A 23,111-nucleotide genomic window follows, 5' to 3' on the forward strand; every position below is an offset into this window, starting at 1 on the left:
CAAATTTAAGTTGTAAGCTGTCCAGAGCATGCTTGGATGTATCTTTTGAAACAAACCTGTTTTTGAAGAAACACATTTTAAAATTCTTTATACATCATCATTTTCCTCTAAAATGATTTAAAATAAAGAAACGTTTAAAGATGTAACATGTCTGGATTTCTTCCTTCAGTTGCACTTCAGTGCAAAAAAGTCATCTTTCAGAATGATAAAGCCTCACATACTGAGGTTAAAAGTATAGTCACCCCCTCGATTTCTTGAAAATGTCAAGAATCTGTTGTTTTGCCTTTGGAGTATATATTTAATAAGAAATCATAGAATTCGTCCTTCCATTTGGATCTCATAAAAATTTCTGCCAGATGAACAAGACAGTATTATCCTAGGTGTGTGGAAACTCAGCCTGCGGAGTTATCAGCTTGTCCAAATTCACGGTGAAGGTAACAGACTCTGCATTGTGGCCAAGGTCTTTGCACCCCTCATGGAGTACTCTGACAGGCAAGCAGAATGAGCAGAATCATTTTGTATTCACAGATACGTAGAATGCCTTTTTTAAATCACTGATAAATTGCCAACATTAAAACCCTTGTGTGCTTGTTACCATCTGAGTATTTAGTTTGAAGAAGACATTATAGTCAACACTGAGGAAAGTCAGAGACAGAGCCACAAAAGAATTCATTTAGACTGTAAACTTTCAATGACCCAGCCAACCTTCTGCCTTGTTTATGTTTTTCCTTCCAAGAAAATATTTTTTTGTACCAGAGAGCTCTTCTCTCCATTTTTCCTTTCTCTAAGTAAAAATGCCCAAATTTCCCTTAATGAGCAGCACTTGCGTGGAACCAGCTGCTCTCATTTCCATCTGTTTTGAGCAGCAGTTCTTGGCCTGGGCTCACCAAGACGGTGGATGGGGAGGCTTCCTCCCCAACGCAGGAAAGCCTAAGGGATTGTAAGTGAGGATACATTCTGGGGACATCCTTCAGGCCTCTCCAACGTTGAGAAACAGGGTAAATCATTCATGAACCTTGGTGCTGTCTTATTAATAACAAGTGCTAGGCATTTTGTAATGGGTTCTCCCTGCATTATCCCATTTGGCCACAATAACCTCCTGAGGGGTAGGGATTGTTATCATTCCTATTTACAGAGGAGGGTACAGCTTACCTGGCTATAGAGCCCAAGATGACCAGGCAGTTGAACCTGAACTCAAACTCAAGTCTGCTGACTGAAAGATTGTTATTACCCACTGACCCTTCGGTCTGCATGCCAAGGGGGCAGCACCACAGTGGAGACCCACAGATGTTTCCAGACCTGTCCTCTTACTTGGTCTTCACCAGAGCCCTGGGTCATGGGCAGCAGGGATTGTGGATGGAATAGAAGACCCCTCAGAGGCACTCCCAAGGAGCTGTGATACCACAAGGAGTCCCTGTGGCTACATAATGCCTCAGCCTGAACTGATAAATTACTTGGTGGCTTTGTTGCACACGTACTGCATCCTAGGGACCATGCCACCTGTTACACACATATTCCTTCTTTGCGTTTTTATAACACAGGAACATTAATATAATAAAAATAACAGAGTGAACATTTCGTTTTTTACTCCCAAGTCACCAAATTAGATTAATTTACTTTAGAGTGAGCTGTATGTCTCCCACAGGCCACAGCAGGTGTGGCAGAACAAATTCAGATGGACCTGTTCCTGCTGGATGTGAGCCGGTAATGGCCCAGTAACCTGGAGAGAGGCCTACGAGGCAGGAGTTGGGAGCCACAGGGGTCCTCAGGGCAAGGTGGCCTGCCCGGAATCCCTGAGAGGTGACCTGTGGCACTCGTGGGACAGTCTGGGGCAATTGGATACCAAGTGTTGAACTCGTGCTATGTCTTGGGCTCAGTTCTGGGGTTTTTACCCACATTTCCAGATTTGACTCTTGAAACAACCCATGACGTGGACACTGTTCCTATTTTGCAAATGGAAGAAACTGACGTTTAGCAAGGGCGAGTGATTTGGCGGTAAGGGGCAGAGCTGAGATTTGTGCCCTGTCTTCCTGGGTCCAGGTACCTGTGCCCCACCACTTCCCACCAATGGTATCTGGAGGGAGGTGGAGGGAGAAGGGCAGGGTGATCCTGTCTCCCCACAGATGGGAGTGGCCTCAGAGGAAAGCTGATCTCTCCCCATTAGTGTATCCCTTGTTGGCTGGGCCACACCCACCCGCAGAATTCAAGGGTTAGATGTCTCAGTGAGAGTTGTTGTTGGTTACCATCTTTTGCGGGTTAGGCACCCACCTGTTCTGTGTGCTCCACATTTCCAGTGGATTTCTTCTTACTCTGAATCTTGTCCCTTCCCAGGCTTGGGCAGTGAACGCCAAGGTAGTAAGCGTGGGTCAGGACCTCAGGACGACAGCATTCCTGCCAGCCTCTGGAGGTGACTGCTGTCCCAGGGTCTGTGGTGCATGAGCCCGTGGTCCAAGCTCAGAGCCTGGGTACTCCAGATAGGGAGAGTGAGAGGTGTCAGAAAAGCTGCAGGGCAAAGCCATGCTTTAAGCTCTGAATCCTTGGTTGCATTTGAAATCAGTCTTCAATCATTGTGTCTTAGGACCTGTAGCATGTTTAATTCTATCACCAAAAGCCTCTGGCTTACTTATTAATGAATTTTAAAATGAAGTTGGTCTTAAAAAAAAAAAAAGGTTTAAGAGAGAAAAAAATTAAACAAATTTGTAAAACAAATATTTGATGAATATTTTTAATCTGTCCCCCAGTGCTTCTAGCCACAGGGTATGTTAGCCTGTGATGCCTCCAGGAGAGGCCACCGTGCAACTGGCATAAATCAGTGGCTTTGAAAAAAAGATTCTTTCTTCTCCTGCCTCTTGGAGTGATGGAAAATAATTACAAAATTAGGGTAAAAGAGGGATTGTATTCTTTTGGTGTTGGCTTACCTGCGTTTTATTTTGTTTTGATTGGCCTTTATTGTTTGAACCAGAAGTTAGTGTCAACACATGCAGAAGGAAATTTAGGATCCAGGATATTTATCTGAGGCCTACTTGTGGAGGGAATGTTTCATGAGCTAGCACATTGAGTTCCACCAGGCTGGTGAACAAGAAGCCCACCCTTCACTGACAGTTCCCAGTGTGAGATGGAACCCACAGCCAATGAAGTGAGGCCGGCTCTGGGGCCTGGTGTGCAGGGCTGCCTCTCACCACACCGCTGACCCTCTACCTAGGAGAAAAGACAGTGATGTAGACGGTCTCTCAGAAGAGAGAGTCGAGTTTCTTTTTTAAAATCCCATCTTCTCAGCATTGTAAAAATGATTATAACTAACATGTAGTGAGTGATTATTACAGGTCAGGACTGTTCTAAGCGCTTTCCTTTTATTAACCCATTTCAACTTCACCACAGCTCAGTGAGGTTAAGTTCCGTCATTTTCCTCATCTCACAGAGGAGAAAAGAGGCCCAAAGAGATGAGCTAAGTAAGTTGCTGGTACCTAATAGTATGCAGTGCCCATGCTGGTCACAGAACCCGCGTTACGGAGAACGTACCCAGGACCTAGATGGGTGTGGCAGAAACCACCAGTGTTACCCCTTACACTTTTTCAAAAATAAAACCCTTGAAATTAGACTGAAAGTGCCAAACTGGCTGGTAATCATATGAAGATCATATTTCCAGAAGCCTAAAGTTGTGAGGTGAGATTTTATGGAGGATTTCATTTCCATTTCCTGGTTGATAAACTGACTTATTGGTAGAGTTTAGCTAGAAACTCTCTACTGTTGCATTTAATAAATTTCTTTGTTAAAACATTAAAATAACATGAAATTAGAAATAATACGATAAGTCATTTCCATATTATAAACCGCATTCATACCAAGTCTTTCTCATCTCTCATATCCCACAATCTCATTCTTGCAGTTCTCTTTCTGCTCTTAGCTCTTTATTTCCTTAAGACGAACGAGGGTAAGGGAAACTTTTAAAGTGAGAAAAGTATGAACTTTTAAACAAAGTGCAGACTTGCTACCTCTGCCTGTCATGGCTCCCCATGGGGTGAGAAGGCAGTGGGTACAACCGTCTTGCTTCATTGCTCAGCTCCTAACCCATGTGTCTCCCTTAGGACATAGGCCCAGGATGACAGTACCTCTGTTTCTCTCCCAGGGCCATTCGTGTGAGATTGACAGTGTCCATCCTTGGCTATCTTGGAATGTTAATCCCCAAACTCTTGGGATTCCTGATGTCTTGCCTCCCCAGCCCCATACCCCTGGCACTCAGGAGAGAGCCTGTGTCATACCCAGCATCATCTTCCCTGCACTTGTTTCTCTGTACCTGTTAAGTGATGTGACACAGGCATGAGCCACCATCTGTTTTAGCTACTTCCATACACATGTTGAGAACAAAAGAAGAGAGAACTGTCCTTCCCCCTCAGAATTTCTTCCCATTCTTTTTCTGGGGGATAGGGAGGTCAGGCTAAGCAGTGATGGCGTTCATCAGAGCAGCAAGCCGGTCATGATTTATTATTTCCGGAGCAGACAGTGGGCTAAATGACAGGACCAGTCAGAGACATGTATCCCACTGCCTACCACAGATACACTGAACTTAGTTTCAGAAGGAAATACTCTCCTTAGAGCAGGGCATGGCAGGGAGACTGTGCTGTTGCTAGGGGTCACCTCCAAACTCCTATAAAAACCGGGCTTTATTGTAAGTGTGTGGGGAAGTTTTACTTCTCACACCATGACTTCCGTTTTGTGGTCTAATTAAGGGCAATGACTCCAGTTAGAGATTCTGGCTCAGGTGAGGCTGAGTTAATAAATAACTGTTTGCCTTTAGCATTAGCAAGGGTATTTTCATTAAGGTAGTGATGTGTCTAGAGCGCTAAATAGGTTGCCATGGTATTTGTGGGTTTCAGCATGGACTCTGGCTTTCCCTGAAATTAAAAATGTTCAGCCTTTAATAAAAGGTGCTTCCTTATAGAGCAAAGCAGAGGAACATTTAATAGGTGAAATGGCTGTGGCTCAGGAACTTGATTGCAAAGGCTGATGAATGCATGGATATTTTAAAATAAGTATTGACTATGACAGGGTTTGTTTAAAAAAAAAAAAAAAAAAGGTTGTTTAATCTATATCTGTCCATCCAGACTGTTCTCTAGCACATGGAGGAGCTGCCCACACACGAGACCAACTAACCCACAGGGATTAGATCTTATTCAGCTTTGAATCCACAGAGCCTAGCACACAGCAGATGTTCAAGAAATGTCTGCTAAATGAATGCATGACTTCTGCCTACCCCTTAGGCCAAATCAGCCTAAGAGTCAGACATTTTGATTTTTTTTTCTGTCACTGATCTACTTCGAGCCATAGCTAAAGACAGTGAATTGTCCTCAAATACTGTGACAAAGCAGTGGAAACTGGGAGAACCATGTGGCCTTTCTAGGAACAAGGCAGTTGTTGGATTCACTTATGTAATGGTTCTCAAAGTGTCCCTGGACCAACGGGATTCATCTCCTGAATCTACTAAAGATCCTGGATAACTTATGGAAAATTATTTCCAAAATTTTACGATTAACCAAGAAAAGACAAATAATGGCAGTATATTATAGTTATACCTATAATCTATAATCTAGTTTCATTGTTTTTTCAAGACCCTGGGGGAAAAGAGGTGAAATGTAAGGCCTTATTTTTTAATCTCATGCCTTCTATGCTTATGTCTCATGGAAATATTAATTAATTAGAGAAGTACAAATATTTTGCCTTGGTTCAGATGGGAGAAGGATCCAGAAGCCACTCGTCTGAACTGAAATAGCCCATCTGTGTTATTTTTCCTCTTATTTTGATTAACCTGATAGATGATTCTGAGCAAAGGCTTTTTTTCTTTTTACATATTTTGTCAAAGATTTATAATCCTAAATGTCGTCGTACTAGTTTGGGAAAGGAGCTTTGAGAGCTCTTGGGAAGATGAAGGTTAAAATTTAAGAATTTTCTAGCTAAACCTCAGTAATTTAAAAAATTCAAATAAAGAGGACATTGTATTTCTCAGGCGCCCAGTTAACATTAACTTTATTGCCTAGTACATACCGTGTTTCCCCGAAAATAAGACCTAGCCGGACAGTCAGCTCTAATGCGTCTTTTGGAGCAAAAATTAATATAAGACCCAGTCTTATTTTACTATAAGACTGGGTATAATATAATATAATTATAATATAATATAATACCCAGTCTTACTTTAATATAAGACCGGGTCTTAATTTTTGCTCCAAAAGCCACATTAGAGCTGATTGTCCGACTAGGTCTTATTTTCGGGGAAACAGAATAGTAGAAGGTAGGTTAACAGTGTCATATTCTATAGGTATTATCATTATGAAAAACTTGAAATTTCTTTTTTTATTAGTAAATAAAAGCATGAACAACTGATAATTCTAGAATCTATAGCATAATTAAAGGGATCTTATTATAAGCTTTATATGTGCTTAAATTTGTGTTTGCCTTTTATGTAACAATATGTTAGACATTAAACTTAACTATAACATAGCAACTGGTTGATTATTAATTCAGACTGTATGAAAAGCATTTACCACATCGGCCTAATCTGCTCCACTAGTTTGTATCATAATAATTTCTTGTCAGTAATACAAAGGCAGGTTGCTAATGGATTCTGCTCCTTCCTCTAGGTTTAACTCCATCTACAGAGGACCCAGCCACACCTACAAGGTCCAGAGACTGACCGAATTCACGTGCTACTCTTTCCGAATCCAGGCAGCGAGCGAGGCTGGGGAAGGGCCCTTCTCAGAAACCTATACCTTCAGCACAACTAAGAGTGTCCCTCCCACTATCAAAGGTTTGTAGACAGTGTATGCTGGCACAGTCTTCTGCGAGAGGAGGGAGATGTTGGAGCTTAGAAGAGAAAGTACAATGCTCACTCTGATTATACTTTCTAGTAGTTGTAATATCAGCAAGATAGAATCAAAAGAACTTTCTAAAAGGAAAGGTTGGAAAATGGATGTTGGAGGGAAATGAGGGGCCTACAATAAAGACTTTTCTCAAGTATGTATAAAGGATTATTACAAATAATTTGTACAGACCAGCAGGTAGATGGACAAGGAAAAGAAACAGACCAGAGTGACAAACTTTGGTTAGAAATGAGGGTGAATTCCTGATGCAGCACTTAATGACAGTTTACCACAGAAGTTTTGAAAATATTCCTTCCCAGACACATTCAGGAGGAGCAGAGGTTGGCATTCATCTTTGAATGCTCTTGGTGCCTAGAGATTCGAGGCTGATGTGGGCTCCTGCAGCAGCCTGTCCCCCAGCCCTCAGCTGTCACCATGGAGAGAGCCCTGGGACGAGCCCTGCAGCAGTGGCCTGTTCTCTCCCTGAGAACTCGTCTTGTGGTTTGTCAGTGACTAGTTTACTCTCTGCCTCCTTCCTGGGATCAGGGAGTAAGCCAACGCCGCTCCAGTGGGTGGGTCTGCTGAGCCCTCATCTCCCGTTTCCAGCCACAGCATTATGCCTTCTGCACAGCTGGCTCCTGTGGCAGAGCAGATAGCCGCAGGCTGACGCTGGCTCGGCCCTTCCCACCCAGCCTCTGGCCTAGACCCAGCCCCGGCACGGACTCCTGAGCCTGCACCCTACTCTCCCCAGCAGTGTGATTCTTGTGTGGGTCCCTACCGCTTGCCCTTGAGGGGGTAGACAGCTGCTGCCCAGAATGACCCTGAAGCTGATGGATAGACAAGTAGCCCGCCTGAACCAGGTTTTACGTGGGTACAAGTGAGGGTTTGCTATGTTATTTGGGTGGCTAGGGTTGCGAGCACAACCTGTAAAAAAGTCCCTATGTGTGTGGCCCCAGGAGCGAGCCCACCTGACTCCCTGCTTCCACGTGGGGGAGCTATGTCAGCTCCCACCAGAGCACAGAGTTCATTCATTGTAGGAGTCATGGTGAGGGGACTCCAGGACCTGGGGCTGAGTCTAGCTTGAATGCCGTGAAAGTTTCCCATAGTTCCTTGTCGGGTACTTTATGGTAAGTACCTTCCCCACTTGCCGTGCCCCTCAGCGGTCCAGAGCTTCTCTTTGGCAGTTGCTTCTTCTTGTGACTAAGAAACTAGTATAAATGGATGGACACGTGCGAAGCCCTGCTGGGTCACATGGGAAGTAAATACCCCAGTTCTTTGGTCCAGCTTTGCCTTTCAGCTGTAACACAAGGGATTCCTGAGCACTCTGTGATCTATAGGTGTGTGGTGACAGGGAAGTGTGCCACTTTACCAGTTAGCAAACCTCAAGGGTCTTTCTGGCACTAATTTTGCCTCTCAAAGTAATTGTTGGGAAAATTCATATTGTGGCAAACAGAACACAGTGATGGCTCTTGCGTTTCGTGGTACATTTACTTCAGGACAGTTTCCTCACATGACAACATGATCAAGTCTTCCTCTCAGATTCAGGAAAGTGTTGTCTTAGCTGGAGGACTGTCTCATCTGATTAGATTCCTTATTTACTTTTTCCATAAATTATTTGGCATTTTGGCCAACTAATTCCAACTTTTTTTTTTAAAGAAAACCTTTGTTTTTCTGAAGCAGTATTGTACAGAATTACAAGTAGAAACAATTCTCTCTAAAGAATTAATTTCATGTAGCTAGAAACTAAAGAATAAGGGGGTTCAGAGAGAGCAGTTACATATTCTAGTTACAAAATAGAAAAATAAATCTTGAATTAAGCTGTAGAGATGTAGCATAAGCTATGAGAAAATATTTTAAAATTCTGTTAGGTGCTTTGCTACAAACTAAGACAATTTAACTTCAAATCAGAATGATGAGTCTCGTAGGTGAAAAATACACTAAAAATTACAAATATACGATAACTTAATTTTAAAGGCTTTCAGTGCTGCCCATTCTCTGGGACTTACTTCAAATGTCACCTGCTCTTAAAACCTTCCTTAAACTCTCACACAGTGTGACTTTTACTCCCCTGGAACTCCAAAACATTTTATTTGTACCTCTCATTTTAATCTGCCTTCCATTATTTTTTGTGCTTGTCTCTTACTTTCCTCTCCCCTTCCTTCAGTTAGATCTTCATTTCCTTGAAAGCCGGGTGTATTACACCTATGTTTGCATTCCCCGAAGTGCCTAGCTCTCAGCCTAATCATAGAAGGTTCTCAGTAGCCATTGAAAATACGACAAAAATTCGATCCAGGCCAATTAGTTATTAATAGGATAACGAACAAAGGATTTTTCAGCAATGACATGCTAGTCGTGGAGTGTTCTCTGGGTATAGGGAGGGCACCCTGCTGGTTTAATAGGAGGCGAGGCAAATAAACCCCCCTCTCAGGGCAGCCTCAAGCACTCTGTCACTCTCTCTAATATCACTAAAACATCGACTGTTAATGTGATACTTTCCATTTTGACCTTAGATGTGTGGATTTGTGTTTCAGCACCCCGAGTAACACAGTTGGAAGGCAATTCATGTGAAATTTTATGGGAGACGGTACCACCAATGAAAGGCGACCCTGTCAACTACATCCTCCAGGTATTGGTTGGAAGAGAATCTGAGTACAAACAGGTGAGAACCAGCGTGCATGACACGTGCGTGGCTTATCAGAATCAGGCTGGCTCCTCGCCTCTACCTATTGCCATGAATGATTCAGTGACCAGGGAGCTACATTTTTCTTAAAATCAGTCGTGGAAACTGCAGAACATGCATCCATTACCTAGTTCTTTAGGGTATGTAAGCCCTAGTGTACATTTTATTTTGTTACGTGGTAGTTGGTGTTCATCTTAAATTTTCAGATTTCAAGCATAATCTTGTCTTTTAAAGAGTTTCTAAGTTCTGTATTTGTATTTGATAATGGCAGTGATGTTTGCAGATATCAAACTCTGTATGTGTGTAATTGAAAAGTGTGCCAGTGGTTTTACTATAGAAGGGGCGTGGTCTTGACCGAACTACTAAAGCCTAATGTCCTGTCTGCTTTTTTAATGGAAGTGATAATGGAAGGATCAGGAAGGATATGACCTGTCAGCTCTTAAGGCCTGTGATTCAGAAGCTCCAAGTCACTGCTTGTCATGCTTTAATGTACGTGGCAATCTGTTAAAATGCAGATTCTGACTCACTACGTCTGGGGTGAGGCTTCAGGCTCCCAGGTGACGCTGGTGTTGCCAGTTAGTTCATGGACCATAATTTGAGTAGCAAGGCTGTGCAGAGCACATGATAAATCCATGCAAAAGAGAATGTAATCGGAAGATAGCCCGATAAAGAATTTGGTTTTAATCATTTTCCGTACCCCTTTTGATCCTTGATTTTTTCCAAAGCCACACGGTATCAGTCGCTGGCGATTAAAGATTCAGATACTCTGCAGGTTTCTGTAATGTTCCCAGGAACTTAATACCTGTTTATGTGACATCAGGATATGACACTGTCACTCTGTTGGGAAGACTGAGGCCCATTCCGTATCAGCACTTTTAATAGAGGCAGCCATTTATATGAAACTTAAAAGGTTGAAGATAAATGGCCACCTGTCTTCTGAAACATTAGCCTAATTTGTGAAGACCTCTTTATTCAGCTCTTGAGTCTCCAGATACAGAAAACAGGTAGAAAATAATGTGATTCAGAGTTTTCGACAAATTGCTGGTTGATGTTCCTTGTATAATAATAATGAATACTTCCAAATAAGAACGTGTAAAATCAATCAAAGGAAATTTTGGTACGTTTCACTGTACTTTAATATGAAGTGTCAGATAAAAGAATGAATGGTTTTAAGCACACTTTGCAAAAACTGTATTTCACCTATTGCATCTGTCATTACTGATTAACGTCACTGGGTGATGTCACCAAAGTTTCCATCATTCCTCTTAAATAAGAGTAAAAAAGTATTGTTTTCTTTCACTTTCCAATCTCATCTCATACAGTATATCCCATTTCAAAGTAAATAATTTAACATATATAATTGTTCCCGCTTACTAGAAAGAGATGATTGGCTTCAGGGTCTCAGCTCAGAGAGCAGAGGATTTTCCCACTAGATTTCGTCATCTTCAACACCAGGAGCATTGTCCTGTTCCACAGCAATGTAACAATGGTTAAAAGATGAAATGTTACAAAATTTCACAACGTATTACTTGACACTTAACAATAATTCATTTCCAAACAGTACATCCATTGCATATTCACCACTGTATTCTTAAAAACCTTTTGTTCCATGTCTCATGCTTTTCCACCTATTCTTGGAAAAAATGTTCAGCTTGTCAAAGCACAGTGATTGCTGTTTTACATTTAAAAAGCAGCATCATTTGGTCAGTATCTATACATGTCAGGCATTGCCAAAACATAGGTCAGTCCATTCAGTAATCTAGGTTTTATTGACAAGTGGGCTGTTTTGAATCAACTGTTTGTTTAATGTTGTATATTCCGACCCATGAAAATATAAATGCTAATATAATACATAACCCCATTTGTGCCCCAGAATATATTTCTTATTGTAAAAAGTTGCAAACAAGAGTTTCTTGTTAAAAATAGGTGAAAACACAGTACTGCAGGGCAGGCAGGGTAGATAGGGGTCAGCATTCTTCACATAACCATGTCTTTCCGACATTTACCAAGAAATGATTAAGGTGCGTAGTGGTACATGAAAAGCCACTGTTGAGTCAGGGACAATTTGTACTGAGCTTTTTGCTTCTCCCTATTCAGTAAACATTAAGTTAAACATGATGTTTTGAGTATTTCATTCACTTGTTCTGGACACAAGAGAGGGAATGAAAGCTGTTTATATTATGTGTGCAGAGTAATGGTTGAAATAATTATAGTCCAGGCATAGGCTTTGTCATAGAGGCAAAGCAAAAGAAAATGAGAGGTAATCATCCCTGAGCATGGCCCACTGCAGGGTTACAGGCTCTTAGCGAGCTCAGTCACAGCACTAATCAGGCAGAACCCACTCGTGTGTGAGCTTGGGTTACTCGTCTTTATTTTCCCAGGACTGGCACATAGCTAGGCACTCAGGAAATGTTTCTTGTTGCATGAAAGAGGCTGTTGCAAAGGAACAGGGTTATTTCTACTTACAGTAAGTAAGACAAGATAGGAGTAAACTTCAGCATTGGGTGGGTTTAGAAGTGATGTTTGTTACTTAGGTGAAAAAAAATCCCCGGTAATAGGAGGGTGTGGCGTCCTGCTTCCCAAGCTTATTTTTACAGCAGCCTATGGCAAGGCCCAAAGCCTTTTCTGATGTTTTACTTGCAACATTGACGTTAGCTTTGCCTTGGTTGTAGCTCATGAGCTTTCTTTTGGTCAGGTATCATGATATAGGGTGAGCAGCTGGTTTTAATTATGAAACGATCTATTAACTTATATTAAATCCTCACCTAAAATTATACTTTGCATTAGGAAGCATGCATATATTGATTTGGCTCTTCTGCCACTTAATAGACATTCCAAGCACAAGCTTTTTTCAAGAAGCTTAAAACTTCTTTTCAATCAGTATTAGTTGTAAAGCATTCTTGAAAAGAATGAGAATTGTATGACTATGTGGGTGACCGATTTTTTTTTATACAAAAAAATTACATGTATAAGAATGTAAAGTGAAATGATTCATATTCATCTCCCTGTGCAGAAAGCAATAATTTTTATAAAAAATATATAAACATTGAAGATGAGAAAAAGGTAACAAATTGCAAAAAATTATTACCTTTTAGGAGTCAGAATTTGTGACAAATTATTAATATTCTTGGTGTTCATATTTGTTACATTAAGAAGACCTTTGAAGCATCTGAAAAATTATAGACCTCCATATTTAATTTGATGGCATCTCTGTATAAGTATTTTTTATTTAGTATCATTTTTAGAATATCGTACTGGATGTGTATTGTTCTTCATGGTATCACATAAGGTGCTGTGAGGAAAGACCTTCTCTTGACAGAACTCTTTTAGAGTCTTGGCGTCAACCTATTTTTAATGGCTTTCCATTCAGTTCCCGAACAGAAATTAAACAGTGAGGCGATGAGTGTCTCATTGCACAGTTTTTTCTTTCTCCATGATTAAAAGGTCAAACCTAAAGCAAAATAAGAATAGATGAAGAGGGAGATATTTAAAAGCCATCATTTATTTTATTGATTCTTAATTTTTCTTTAGGTTTACAGGTCCCTTTAAGTGTCTGGCAAAGGTCTGACCCCTTCCACCAGAAAAATCCTCATGCAAATTTTATTTAAAATTTCATATGAAACAAATTTTTATTCAATGTCATGGAGTCCAGGTAGAGGACCCCAGGTTTATGGAGAAGCTGTTATGTACTTAGCTTGCACTGTGAGGGATGCCTGCATATAACAGAACGGCATGGGCAGTGTTGTCAGTGCTTATGGGCCCCTTGGGTGAAAACAGCACACCCCCAAGAAGCACTTAGTAACTACCCTTGCTTGTCTTCTTTGGCTCAGAGACACGATGCCTGCCCAGCCTCGCACCCTCTGCAGATGAGGCCTGCAGGTTCGTGGATTCCCTCCTGAGCCAGGGGTGGGGTGAAGAGGTAAGGGGTCAGGTCTGCTCCGCATCGTCACATGGTATTGAAAGAATTCATTCACCTCGCTGAGCTTCAGCTGTCTTGTAAAAGTGGGGACACTAATCTTCTAACTCAGGGTTACTGTGGACATCAGATCCTTTAGTCATGAGAAAGAGCTGTGTAAATGATAGCATTGTGCAGTTATGGTTGCCTTTCTGGGTTGGGAGAGGGGCGGCAGCAGTAAAGCCCGGCAGGCACTGTCCAGATACAAGCCTCTAGCGACCTGCCCCAGGAGGCTCTCCATTTAAAGGATTTCAGCCACACAGCATGTGATTCTGAATTCAGGGTCACGGATTCTTGCTTTCAGTTATCAGGTATTACTTTAAATCCTCCCGTTTGGAATAAACATGTCAAAATTACTTTAAAATATATTGTATATCAAATCAAGCACAGAAATAGTCTTTGCGAAAATAATATTGCTTATGTACTTATTGCGATATTATGATGGGTGACTTCAATAACGAAAATCTTACATAGAGCTCTGCCTTTTAAATTGGGTTGAGACAGGAGGAAAAGCCTATAATGGTGCCTGTGTCAAAATGAGTGAAAACAGAGGGCTGGGAGGCCCGGCTGCTGCCCTGCTGCGGACAGCTGCGCAGTTCTGTGAACAGGCGCTGTGGTGCACGCATAGCGGTGCTGCAGGCCTGATGACCTTGTGACGGGATCCCATGGCTGTGACCATTTACACAAAAACACATCAGTATCTCAAACCTCAGGAATGAGAATCCTCAGGACATGGGATACTGGGATTGTTTCCATTTTTCTTTAGTTAAGAATTAATCCAAAAGACGTAGGAAGCATGACTATTTCCAAAATAGGTTAGAAACGCCATAGTTTCTATCAATGCATTGAAAACAATGTAATGATTCCATTTTTTACAATGATGGCTGTGCTGTACTGAATTCTGGTTTGTGTGTTCTAATACTTAACGTGCTTTTCAACCAGTGTGGATGGTGTGAGAGTATCTGCTGTGGAGCATTTGAGGGTTCTAATTAGAGCACATTCGCTGAGCATCTGCTTTGTTTGGGCCATAGTTGCTGTGGAGATAATAACACAGCCCCACACACAACATATTTATCATAAATATTTCTTTTGAAAAGGTAATGTTGACATTGTGTTGGCAATGTTCATAAAAGACGGAAGCTGTTCTAATTAAAACAAGAGAATGGCCAAAAGAAAAACATTTACACATTAAAACCTCACTTTTGATTGGAGTTATCATTAAGGAAGTTCCCATCAGCTAGATACTCATTTTCCTTCACTAACTGTTTTGCCAAATGGTACAAGAAAAGTACCATTCCATTGCTTTCACAGTACATGTTCAGAGATCTTCACTCTAAGGAGTTAGAGTTGACAAGTTCCATCAAAATTAATATGGAAAGTCTCTGTTCAAGATTCCATGAATTGGAACTCTGGGAAATTAAATATACTCTTGGGCCAACTTTTTAAAAGGGATCTAGTCATGCAAACTATGGAAACTATAGAAATCATTTAAACAGATATTAAATGAATATTTGTATCCCGAAGTCTCCAAAACATGTGGGGATAGGTTATTAAATGGTTTTCTGCTGCGAGGTCATTGTTTGCTGGCAGACATTCAGAGGCCACATCACAAAAATGCTGCCCAGGTCTTTCCTTTGCACAAACTGAGTGGGTGGGGCGGGGGGGGGGGTGGGCAGTGCTTTCCTTCTGGGGCAGCAGAACCCAAAGTGGGGTGATCTGGAAGGTGTTTAATGAACACACCAGAGAAATCCTGGGGCTATGTAGGAAGACAAAGTCAGAAGCCAAGAAAACTGGACCCAGTGTCACACTGTACTCATTCGATGACGACTGAAATGGAGGACGGGTGGTGGTGGCATTACTCCCTACCCATAGGGATGGCGCGAGCAGAGCTGGGGCAACTCCAGTGGTGAGCACAGGTGTTGGAATTAACAGTGGGATCTCTTCTGTGGTCCACCACTCCCCTTAGTTGTTATGAGACCTTCAGAAATGAACAACTTCTCTGATCCTCAGTTTCTTCATCTCTACAATGGAAGTAAAAATCACCTGACAGAGTAATCAGGAGGATTACATTTGGTAAAGTTGATTTATCTCAACTTTATATTCCTTTCACACAGCGTTTTCCACATTTCTCCTTTAATCCTCAGTTGCCCTTGGAGTTAGGTTAGGTGCTGTTACTGTCCCATCCATGTTAAAGATGAGAAAAGTAGGGCACAAAGCTGTTACTCGCCCAAGTTCAGAAACCTAGGAAATGGCAGAGCAAGGACTTAGACCTGGGATTCTGATTCCAGTTCCTGTGCTTGAGAAGAATCTGCCCACTGCTTCTCAGTGGCCACTCAGACCAGACCCGGTTCCTCGGGTTACAGAAAGGAAAGGAAGAGCTCCGACAGCTATAGTAGATCACGCTTCGATAAGTGTAAAGAAATATTTCCAGAGGTGAGGACCCCAAAAGAACCAATGAAAGGAGTATCAGAAAATCTTGCAGCTAAAGCTTAGATGGCAGCTTTTCTCCAGTTCGATAAACATCTCAATATTAATCACCACCACAGAGTCAGAATGAATTGTATACCAGGAACACTGCAGATTGGGAAACCAAAGCTCACGTGGCAACTGTGGAGGGCCTGCATTATCAAACTGGCATACTGGTTCCATGGGGTGCAAATCATTGCTCCATAAATGGTCCCAGTGGTGTCCAAGAAAAGGCTTGTCTCAGAAAATACCGACTTGCGCATTTAAATTTAAGAAATTAAGGAAGTAAAGAATATTCACAATTAAAAGATGTCTTTTTAAAAAATGTATGCCTTTGTTTTCCTGAGACCACCCACATGTTGGGAAATAATTCAGACTGTTCCATGATCATGTAGTCTGAACTCTTGAATGTGTGGGTCAGGGCCATCAACATGACAACGAGCTCATCTTAAAATATTCATGTAATTCATTGTTGGAACAGTGGGAAGTGAGAAAGGAGTGGCCTCTCAGTAGTGCCAGAGATTTTCTTTCATTCTTAGTTTCTTTCATTCTTAGTTGCTCCTGCCCAGTTCTGTCTGTGACTCCAGTTGCTAAGGCACATGACACAATCTTTAAAGAAACGGGTAACTCACCAAGAGGAATGTGCTTATTAAAATCGAACACAGGGGAATAACAAAAGCAAGATGAATCTGGAAAAGTATGAGAAACAGAATTATTTTCTTGGGGTTTGGTCACTAAACAACTAAACAAAAGTATAAAAATTAGACACTTAAAGTCTTCTTGTAAGTTTTGAAAATGAGGGAGGAAAAATCTTAAGAAAAAGGCTATGGATCGGGTAAACATTGGAAGTCTGGTCCCTTTTCTAAGCTACGAGATCCTTTTGCTGTCTGTCAATTTGCCCAACTCTAGATGTGTGGCCAGTGCACTTCCATTCACTGGTGGAATGCCCTGCTTCTTGATAGAAGTTGACACACCAGGCTGTACATCCCACTAATTCTCTATAGCTGGTTAGTGTTTCAGACAAAGTTGAGATTGTTGGAAGTATTCTTTTTATTTTCTGTGGGATTTGCATTAATGGGCAAAATTGACAGCTTTACTAAGGTGGCCTATTGCTAGGTTGAAAATGGCCATATTTATCACTTTTAATTGCTGTATTTTAAGAATATATTTGGAGTTGTTTTAAGTTCTAAGTTGTAATAATAATAGCTAACTTTTACTGTGCAATTATTATGTAGACATGTATTAAGAGCTTTACAGGTGCTAACTCAATGCCAGACACAGAAAGGGTTCACTTACTTTCTTGTTTTCTTATCAGCCAATCTCCTAACTGATTTGTTTGAATTCCAGCTAGTTTTTTCCTATCCCTATTCACTGACTCTAATGTAAGCTATAAATTTTTATGTGATTTTAATCTAAGTATCATTTCCTCTAAGTTTTGAGGATCAGTATCACTTTGATAGAAGAATCTGTGAGACCTCCCCTCCCTCAAAGACTCATTAGCTTCAGTCAGCTCAGGGGTGGTAATCTCTGTCTGAGTAAACTGGTAGTTTTCAAGTACCTATAATAGTAAGCCTCATGGTAATTATATTAGAATTAACAAAGGGGAAGAAAACATCCCAGATCCTTAATGGAAAAAAACAGATTGGTCATAAAGGGAGGAAACACTTAAGACAGACCATTGAATTACTTAAATAATAATTTATGATACATTGGACTACATCAACAATTTCTCAAGAAACGATTAGTCAAGCCATACAACTGGGAGAAAGTATTCACAACCTCTATCTGACAAAGGACTTAAATCCAGATTATATAAAGAGCTCCTACAAATTAATAAAAGCAAACAAATTAAAAATAGGCAAAACACTTGAACATATTCTTTACAAAAGAAGGTGTATTAATGACCAATAAGCACATGAAAAGATCAGACATCAGCGAAATACAAATGAGGTACGATTTTCACCTACTAGAGTGGCTCCGCTATAAAAGACTTGACAATAACAAATGTTGGTGACAATGTGTGGAGCAACTGGAACTCTAAAGCTTTGCTGGCAGGATTTCAGAGTGATTCAATCTCTTGGGAAAACTGTTTCTCATGAAGTTAAATATAGACTTTCCTTATGGCCCAGCACTTCTACTCCAAGGCATTGCCCAAGAAACATAAAACTTATGTCCTGATAAATTTGTATAAAAGTTTTCATAACCGTCTTTTTAAAGCTCCAAACTGGAAACGACACAAATACCTATCAAAAAGAAAATTGATAAACTGAGATATAGGCATATAATGGAATACCACTCCACAATACAAGTAGCAACTACTGAATCAATAGCATGGATGAATCTCATAGGCACAAGAGAGTACACAATCTTTTATTCCATTTACATGAACTTCTAGAACAGGCAAAACTAAAACAGAATTAGAAGTTAGAATAGTGTTTCTTATTAGGGGTAGAAGTGTGATACCTTGATGGAGTACTGTTACATGGTGTATCCAATTGTCGAAAAAAAAAAATCAACGGAAACTTTGCATTTCATTGTCTGTGCAATATATTGTTTTTAATTGTTTCAATTAAAAAATCTTAATTTGTTCTGTGAACCAAGATCATAGAGCCCTTTGTAAGGATTCTATCATCTTCTGATTTAGCCTAAATTATTATTAAAATTTAGCTAGATGCATCTTGATTACTTACGTTAAGTGCAATGCTAGTCAGTGCCTTCTCTCTTCTGTCAGTGTCAAAGGTACTGAATTTTGTATTATGTTTTATTCAGAGTGGGTTGGAATACCTTTTTCAATACAGATTCAGAGAAATGCATTCCTGTGTAATTTTTAATGTGATGGAGTTGGTTTAAACCAAGCCAGATCCACAAGTCTCCTGATACTCTATGATTATTACTTTAGAGACAGCAGTATTATAAAGTAATTGACCAGGACTTTTCCTCCTCTTGAAGGTATACAAAGGAGAAGAAGCCACATTCCAAATCTCAGGCCTCCAGACCAACACAGACTACAGGTTCCGCGTGTGTGCGTGTCGTCGCTGTTTAGACACCTCTCAGGAGCTATGCGGAGCTTTCAGCCCCTCTGCAGCTTTTGTGTTACAACGAAGTGACGTCATGCTTACAGGGGACATGGGGACATTACATGATCCCAAAATGAAGAGCATGATGCCTACTGATGAACAGTTTGCAGCCCTCATTGTGGTTGGCTTTGCGACTTTGTCCATTTTATTTGCCTTTATATTACAGTACTTCTTAATGAAGTAAACAAACCCAACAAGACTAGAGGTATGAATTTAATTAATGCTACACATTTTAATACACATTTATTCAGATAATCCCCTTTTTAAGCCCTTTTGTTCTTTGATTTATATACTTTGTTTTACAGATTTAGCTAGGAAAAAAATATCAGTGTTTTGGTGCACCTTTTTGAAATGCAAAACTAGGAAGAGATTAAACTGGATTTTTTTTTTTTTAAAGAAAAAAGAAAAAAAGAAGAAAAGCAAACCAGATACCAAAATATAGCTTTCTTGTGTGTTTTTTTTTTACATTTTCAGATCTGCCTTTATTCTGTTTTCACTGATGTCTTTTGCAAGCCTTTGATTTTTTTTTTCCATGCTACACATTAGTAATTTATATTCACCAGTCACTTCTTACGTCTTGACCATCTATTCCTGTGAACATGAATCACAGTGTGTGTAGTTACAGGGCGAGGATTTCAGTTTTGTTCAGAGTATTACGTACCACACGACGATAACAACAACATCCAGAAGATGTGTTCACTCAGATAAGGCTGCCCTAAACAACCATACTGTCACTCAGTTATGTAACTGTTTAGCTCCTTTAAATCAACATGTGTACTTTAATAGAAAATGTTTTAATGATCTGTATTTCTTATGATTTTAACACTATGAGCTGCCTGTCTAAGAAATCAAGTAACCAAAATGCACCTATAAATTATGGAGCATTGTAGATTTTACCACGTCGATTCATAGCAGTAACTTTAAGAGGGCATTGTGCAATAGTTAGTTGTTTCTTTGTTCAGCTATTTTAAAAGCTGCTTTAACTTGTTTGTTTGTCTTTGTAAATAACTACTTCTAATCTAATCACTATTGTTATTATATTCTGTTATGTTTGACCAGAATTATATGACGAGAACTGGTGACAGTTTAGTGCCTCTGCCCATTGTCCATAATTTACACTAATTGTGAGCAATCTTCTTATACGTCAGCTCATTATTTTTGAAAGATTTGCCTTTAGGCTGTTCTTTGAGGTATCTATGAAGTGATTGAATTTCAATACCTTAATTCAGTGCACATAATACTACTCTAACAGCAGATGAAAATTGGTAAAACCCAAAAGAGAAACATCTAAATTTGTAGTTCCTATTTTTGTGGGGTTGCCTTGGCCATGTGTGGAGAGGGGGTGGTATTTGGTGGGAAGTACAGTGTTTGGGGGGGTCAAGAAGCGTAGATTCTTTCCCTGGATCTGTCACTAACTTGCTGCGTGACCTGGACACGTCACTTTACCTCTCTGTGCCTCAGTTTTCCCATGCATTAAAAATAAAATAAAATAAAATGGGGATTCTAATGTTCGTAAGTGCTTTGAGATCCTTGATTAACAGGTGCTATTGGAGTGTAAAGTGTTACTCTCGCATGTTTATTTTGAGTCATATGAGATAATCAATTTTAACCCAAAGTCATTGGATTATTTATATGAAGTCCATAATGTTCGCGTACCTCAGGGACATTTAAGAGTTGGAGGTGCAAATATATTCCAAAAGGGTGCAACAGACACAGTGTATCCCCCTGCTTCTGTTTTTGTATATTTTTGCTACTTGGTTTTTCTTGATCATAGCTATTTTGTGCTTGGTCTATGTTGTCTTAAGATGCAGTATCCTGTACTAGCTTACAATATTCCCATACCAAAGTCATGGGGAAACCAACATTATTTTGTTTTGGGTTTATTTATACTATATTCTGCATACAGTACTTTAAATGCCAATTACAGTGCAATCTTTATTTATTGTAAAATTTTTTTAAATGTACTTATGTACTAATTTTCCCTTGTAGCATGTTATTTTTTTGTGTTTTATACTTTTGTAATTTTAGGTCAGTCTTGTTTCTTTGCAACTTCTGTAGTATTATCAATCTTTTGACATTTTCTTGTGTTTTTAAAAGATAAGAGCATCTAGTGCATTAAATGCCAAAAAAATAAAAATCCATTATCAGTGATTGAAACGTTTACATGTACCCAAAAAACCATAATCATCTCTTAAAGAAAGTGCTAAGATCAATGAATCATTCTGTGTGCCTATATTGACGTAGTAAATACTAGAGAGTTCTGTATTTTGTTATTGACTATAATAATTAGTTTAATTAGTCTTGCAAACTGATGGCATCAAGGTAAATATATTTTTGCCAAAGTTCCGGCCTCCCAAAACGTATCCCTCTATTTAAATGTGTATTATGACCCACTATAACATTGCATCTGCATTTTCTGATACAATTGCATGCAGGTGTTTTGGGGAGAAGGCATTTTTTAAGCAATGAGATTCAACTGAGTATAAGAACCCTGTTTGTAGAAAAAAGGAAGTCCCTTTTGGAAACACTTTAGAACTGCTGCTATAAAGAAATTCTCTGAATTGGTTGAGGTTTTTTAAATGAAGTAATAGTTTAGGCCCAAATTGCTATGAATATCTGATCTTTTTGAGATTTTCGTACGACCAGATTTAACCACCAGGAAGCCGAAGTGTGCAAAGCACTAGCTGACGTCACTTTATTTTATTGCTCTCCTTTATTTGGTATTCATTATAATCCCTTCAGTCAAATTATTACTCTATCTGGCACTGTTTTCTATCACAAATATATATATATGTGATATTGACATATAACTATATAAATTGCCATTACATGTGAACAATAAAATAAAGTGTTATATTAACCTTATCTCTTTTCCCTGTTGTGGTATGGAGGAATGAGTGAGTGGCTTTCTGATGCTCTGTATGTCAGACTCATCCCTAGCACAAGAAATTCCAGTCGTATGAAACAAACTGCCCTTTTGTCCTCAAAGAAATTTAAAAAGAAAACTTTTTTAAAAGATTTTTTTCATATTATCTGCCTTGTTCTTATCAACTTGAAATGTTGGCATTTTCTAACTGTGTTTTGTTGGCTACAGTAATTCAGTATTCCTGTCAAATTGAAAAGTGCCCTAATTGAATGTGTTTGAATGTTATCCTTGCACAATTCTTTAAATTGAAAGACAAAATGTTTTACCTCACTGTTGGACATACATTCCAAGCTTTTCAACTTTAGGAGAAAAAAAAAAAGAATCATGTTTTCCTGTATTGTAAATTTTAGACTATTTCATATACATTGTATTAAAACTGCCATATCAATTTTAATGTATAGATTTTGCAAATACTATGCTATATGTAATACCTAACTGTATCTGTAGTGTATATGTAATATATTTATGCCCAATAAATGTTTTAATTCTTTCTGACTTAAGTAGGGTTCTTCTGCCATGGAACGGATTCTTGTTGTTGTTGTTGTTGTTACTTTTTAAGTTTAAAACTTAAACCACATCCCAGAAATTGCAAATTCAAATGCATTTAGAGACCAGGCAGGTGGCATAGTACACGATGGTTGCTGTGCCATCGAGAGGGGCAGCTGCAGCCCAGGTCCTGCCAGTTGAGGTTCTACAATCACTGTGTTTCAAAAGAAGCGAAAAATCGAGATTTTCACCATATAGACCAACTGAAATGTGATTCTGGACCATATAGACACACAGGCTTCTAGTGTTTTCTGTCAGAGTCTGTGTGAATAATGTACCTCTTTGCCTAAATTTTATCTACTATGCCAAATCGAAGGAGCCCAGGTCTATACGTCTGGTTACCCAGCATCCGGATTCTCCGGATGATGAATTCACACAGTTTTGACCTTCTTCCCTCTTCCAGGTCTCATTCAACAACAACAGCAATAAAGCATCGTGTTCCTACTATGGCTATGGTTTCATCGTTATGTTTAGAGTGTTTTGCTAGGAATCCCTACTATCTTCAATTTTTTATTTCTGGGGGGAAAATGTATGGAGAAACTAATTGTGTATAACTCAGCTCACTTTCTTATATAAAGAATAATAACCATTCTTATGGGTAAAAATGACA

The 23,111-nt window shown here is 39.7% G+C and overlaps 1 protein-coding gene across 2 annotated transcripts in view; it reads left to right on the forward strand.

Annotated features, from left to right (window-relative positions):
• FNDC3B (fibronectin type III domain containing 3B) overlaps window positions 1-22,450 on the forward strand; it is a 320,442-nt gene extending 297,992 nt beyond the window's left edge. Inside the window, exons 24-26 of one of the 2 annotated variants that reach the window (XM_019735100.2) lie at window positions 6,633-6,799; window positions 9,383-9,510; window positions 18,902-22,450. In XM_019735100.2, the coding sequence (XP_019590659.2) occupies window positions 6,633-6,799; window positions 9,383-9,510; window positions 18,902-19,213 (607 nt within the window). In that variant the 3' untranslated portion in view covers window positions 19,214-22,450. The remainder of the gene's footprint in view (window positions 1-6,632; window positions 6,800-9,382; window positions 9,511-18,901) is intronic. The other variant, XM_019735095.2, reaches the window with a different exon arrangement.
• Window positions 22,451-23,111: the final 661 nt, after the last annotated feature.

This window comes from Rhinolophus sinicus, linkage group LG01 (genome assembly GCF_036562045.2).
Source record: "Rhinolophus sinicus isolate RSC01 linkage group LG01, ASM3656204v1, whole genome shotgun sequence".
Lineage (NCBI taxonomy): Eukaryota > Metazoa > Chordata > Mammalia > Chiroptera > Rhinolophidae > Rhinolophus > Rhinolophus sinicus.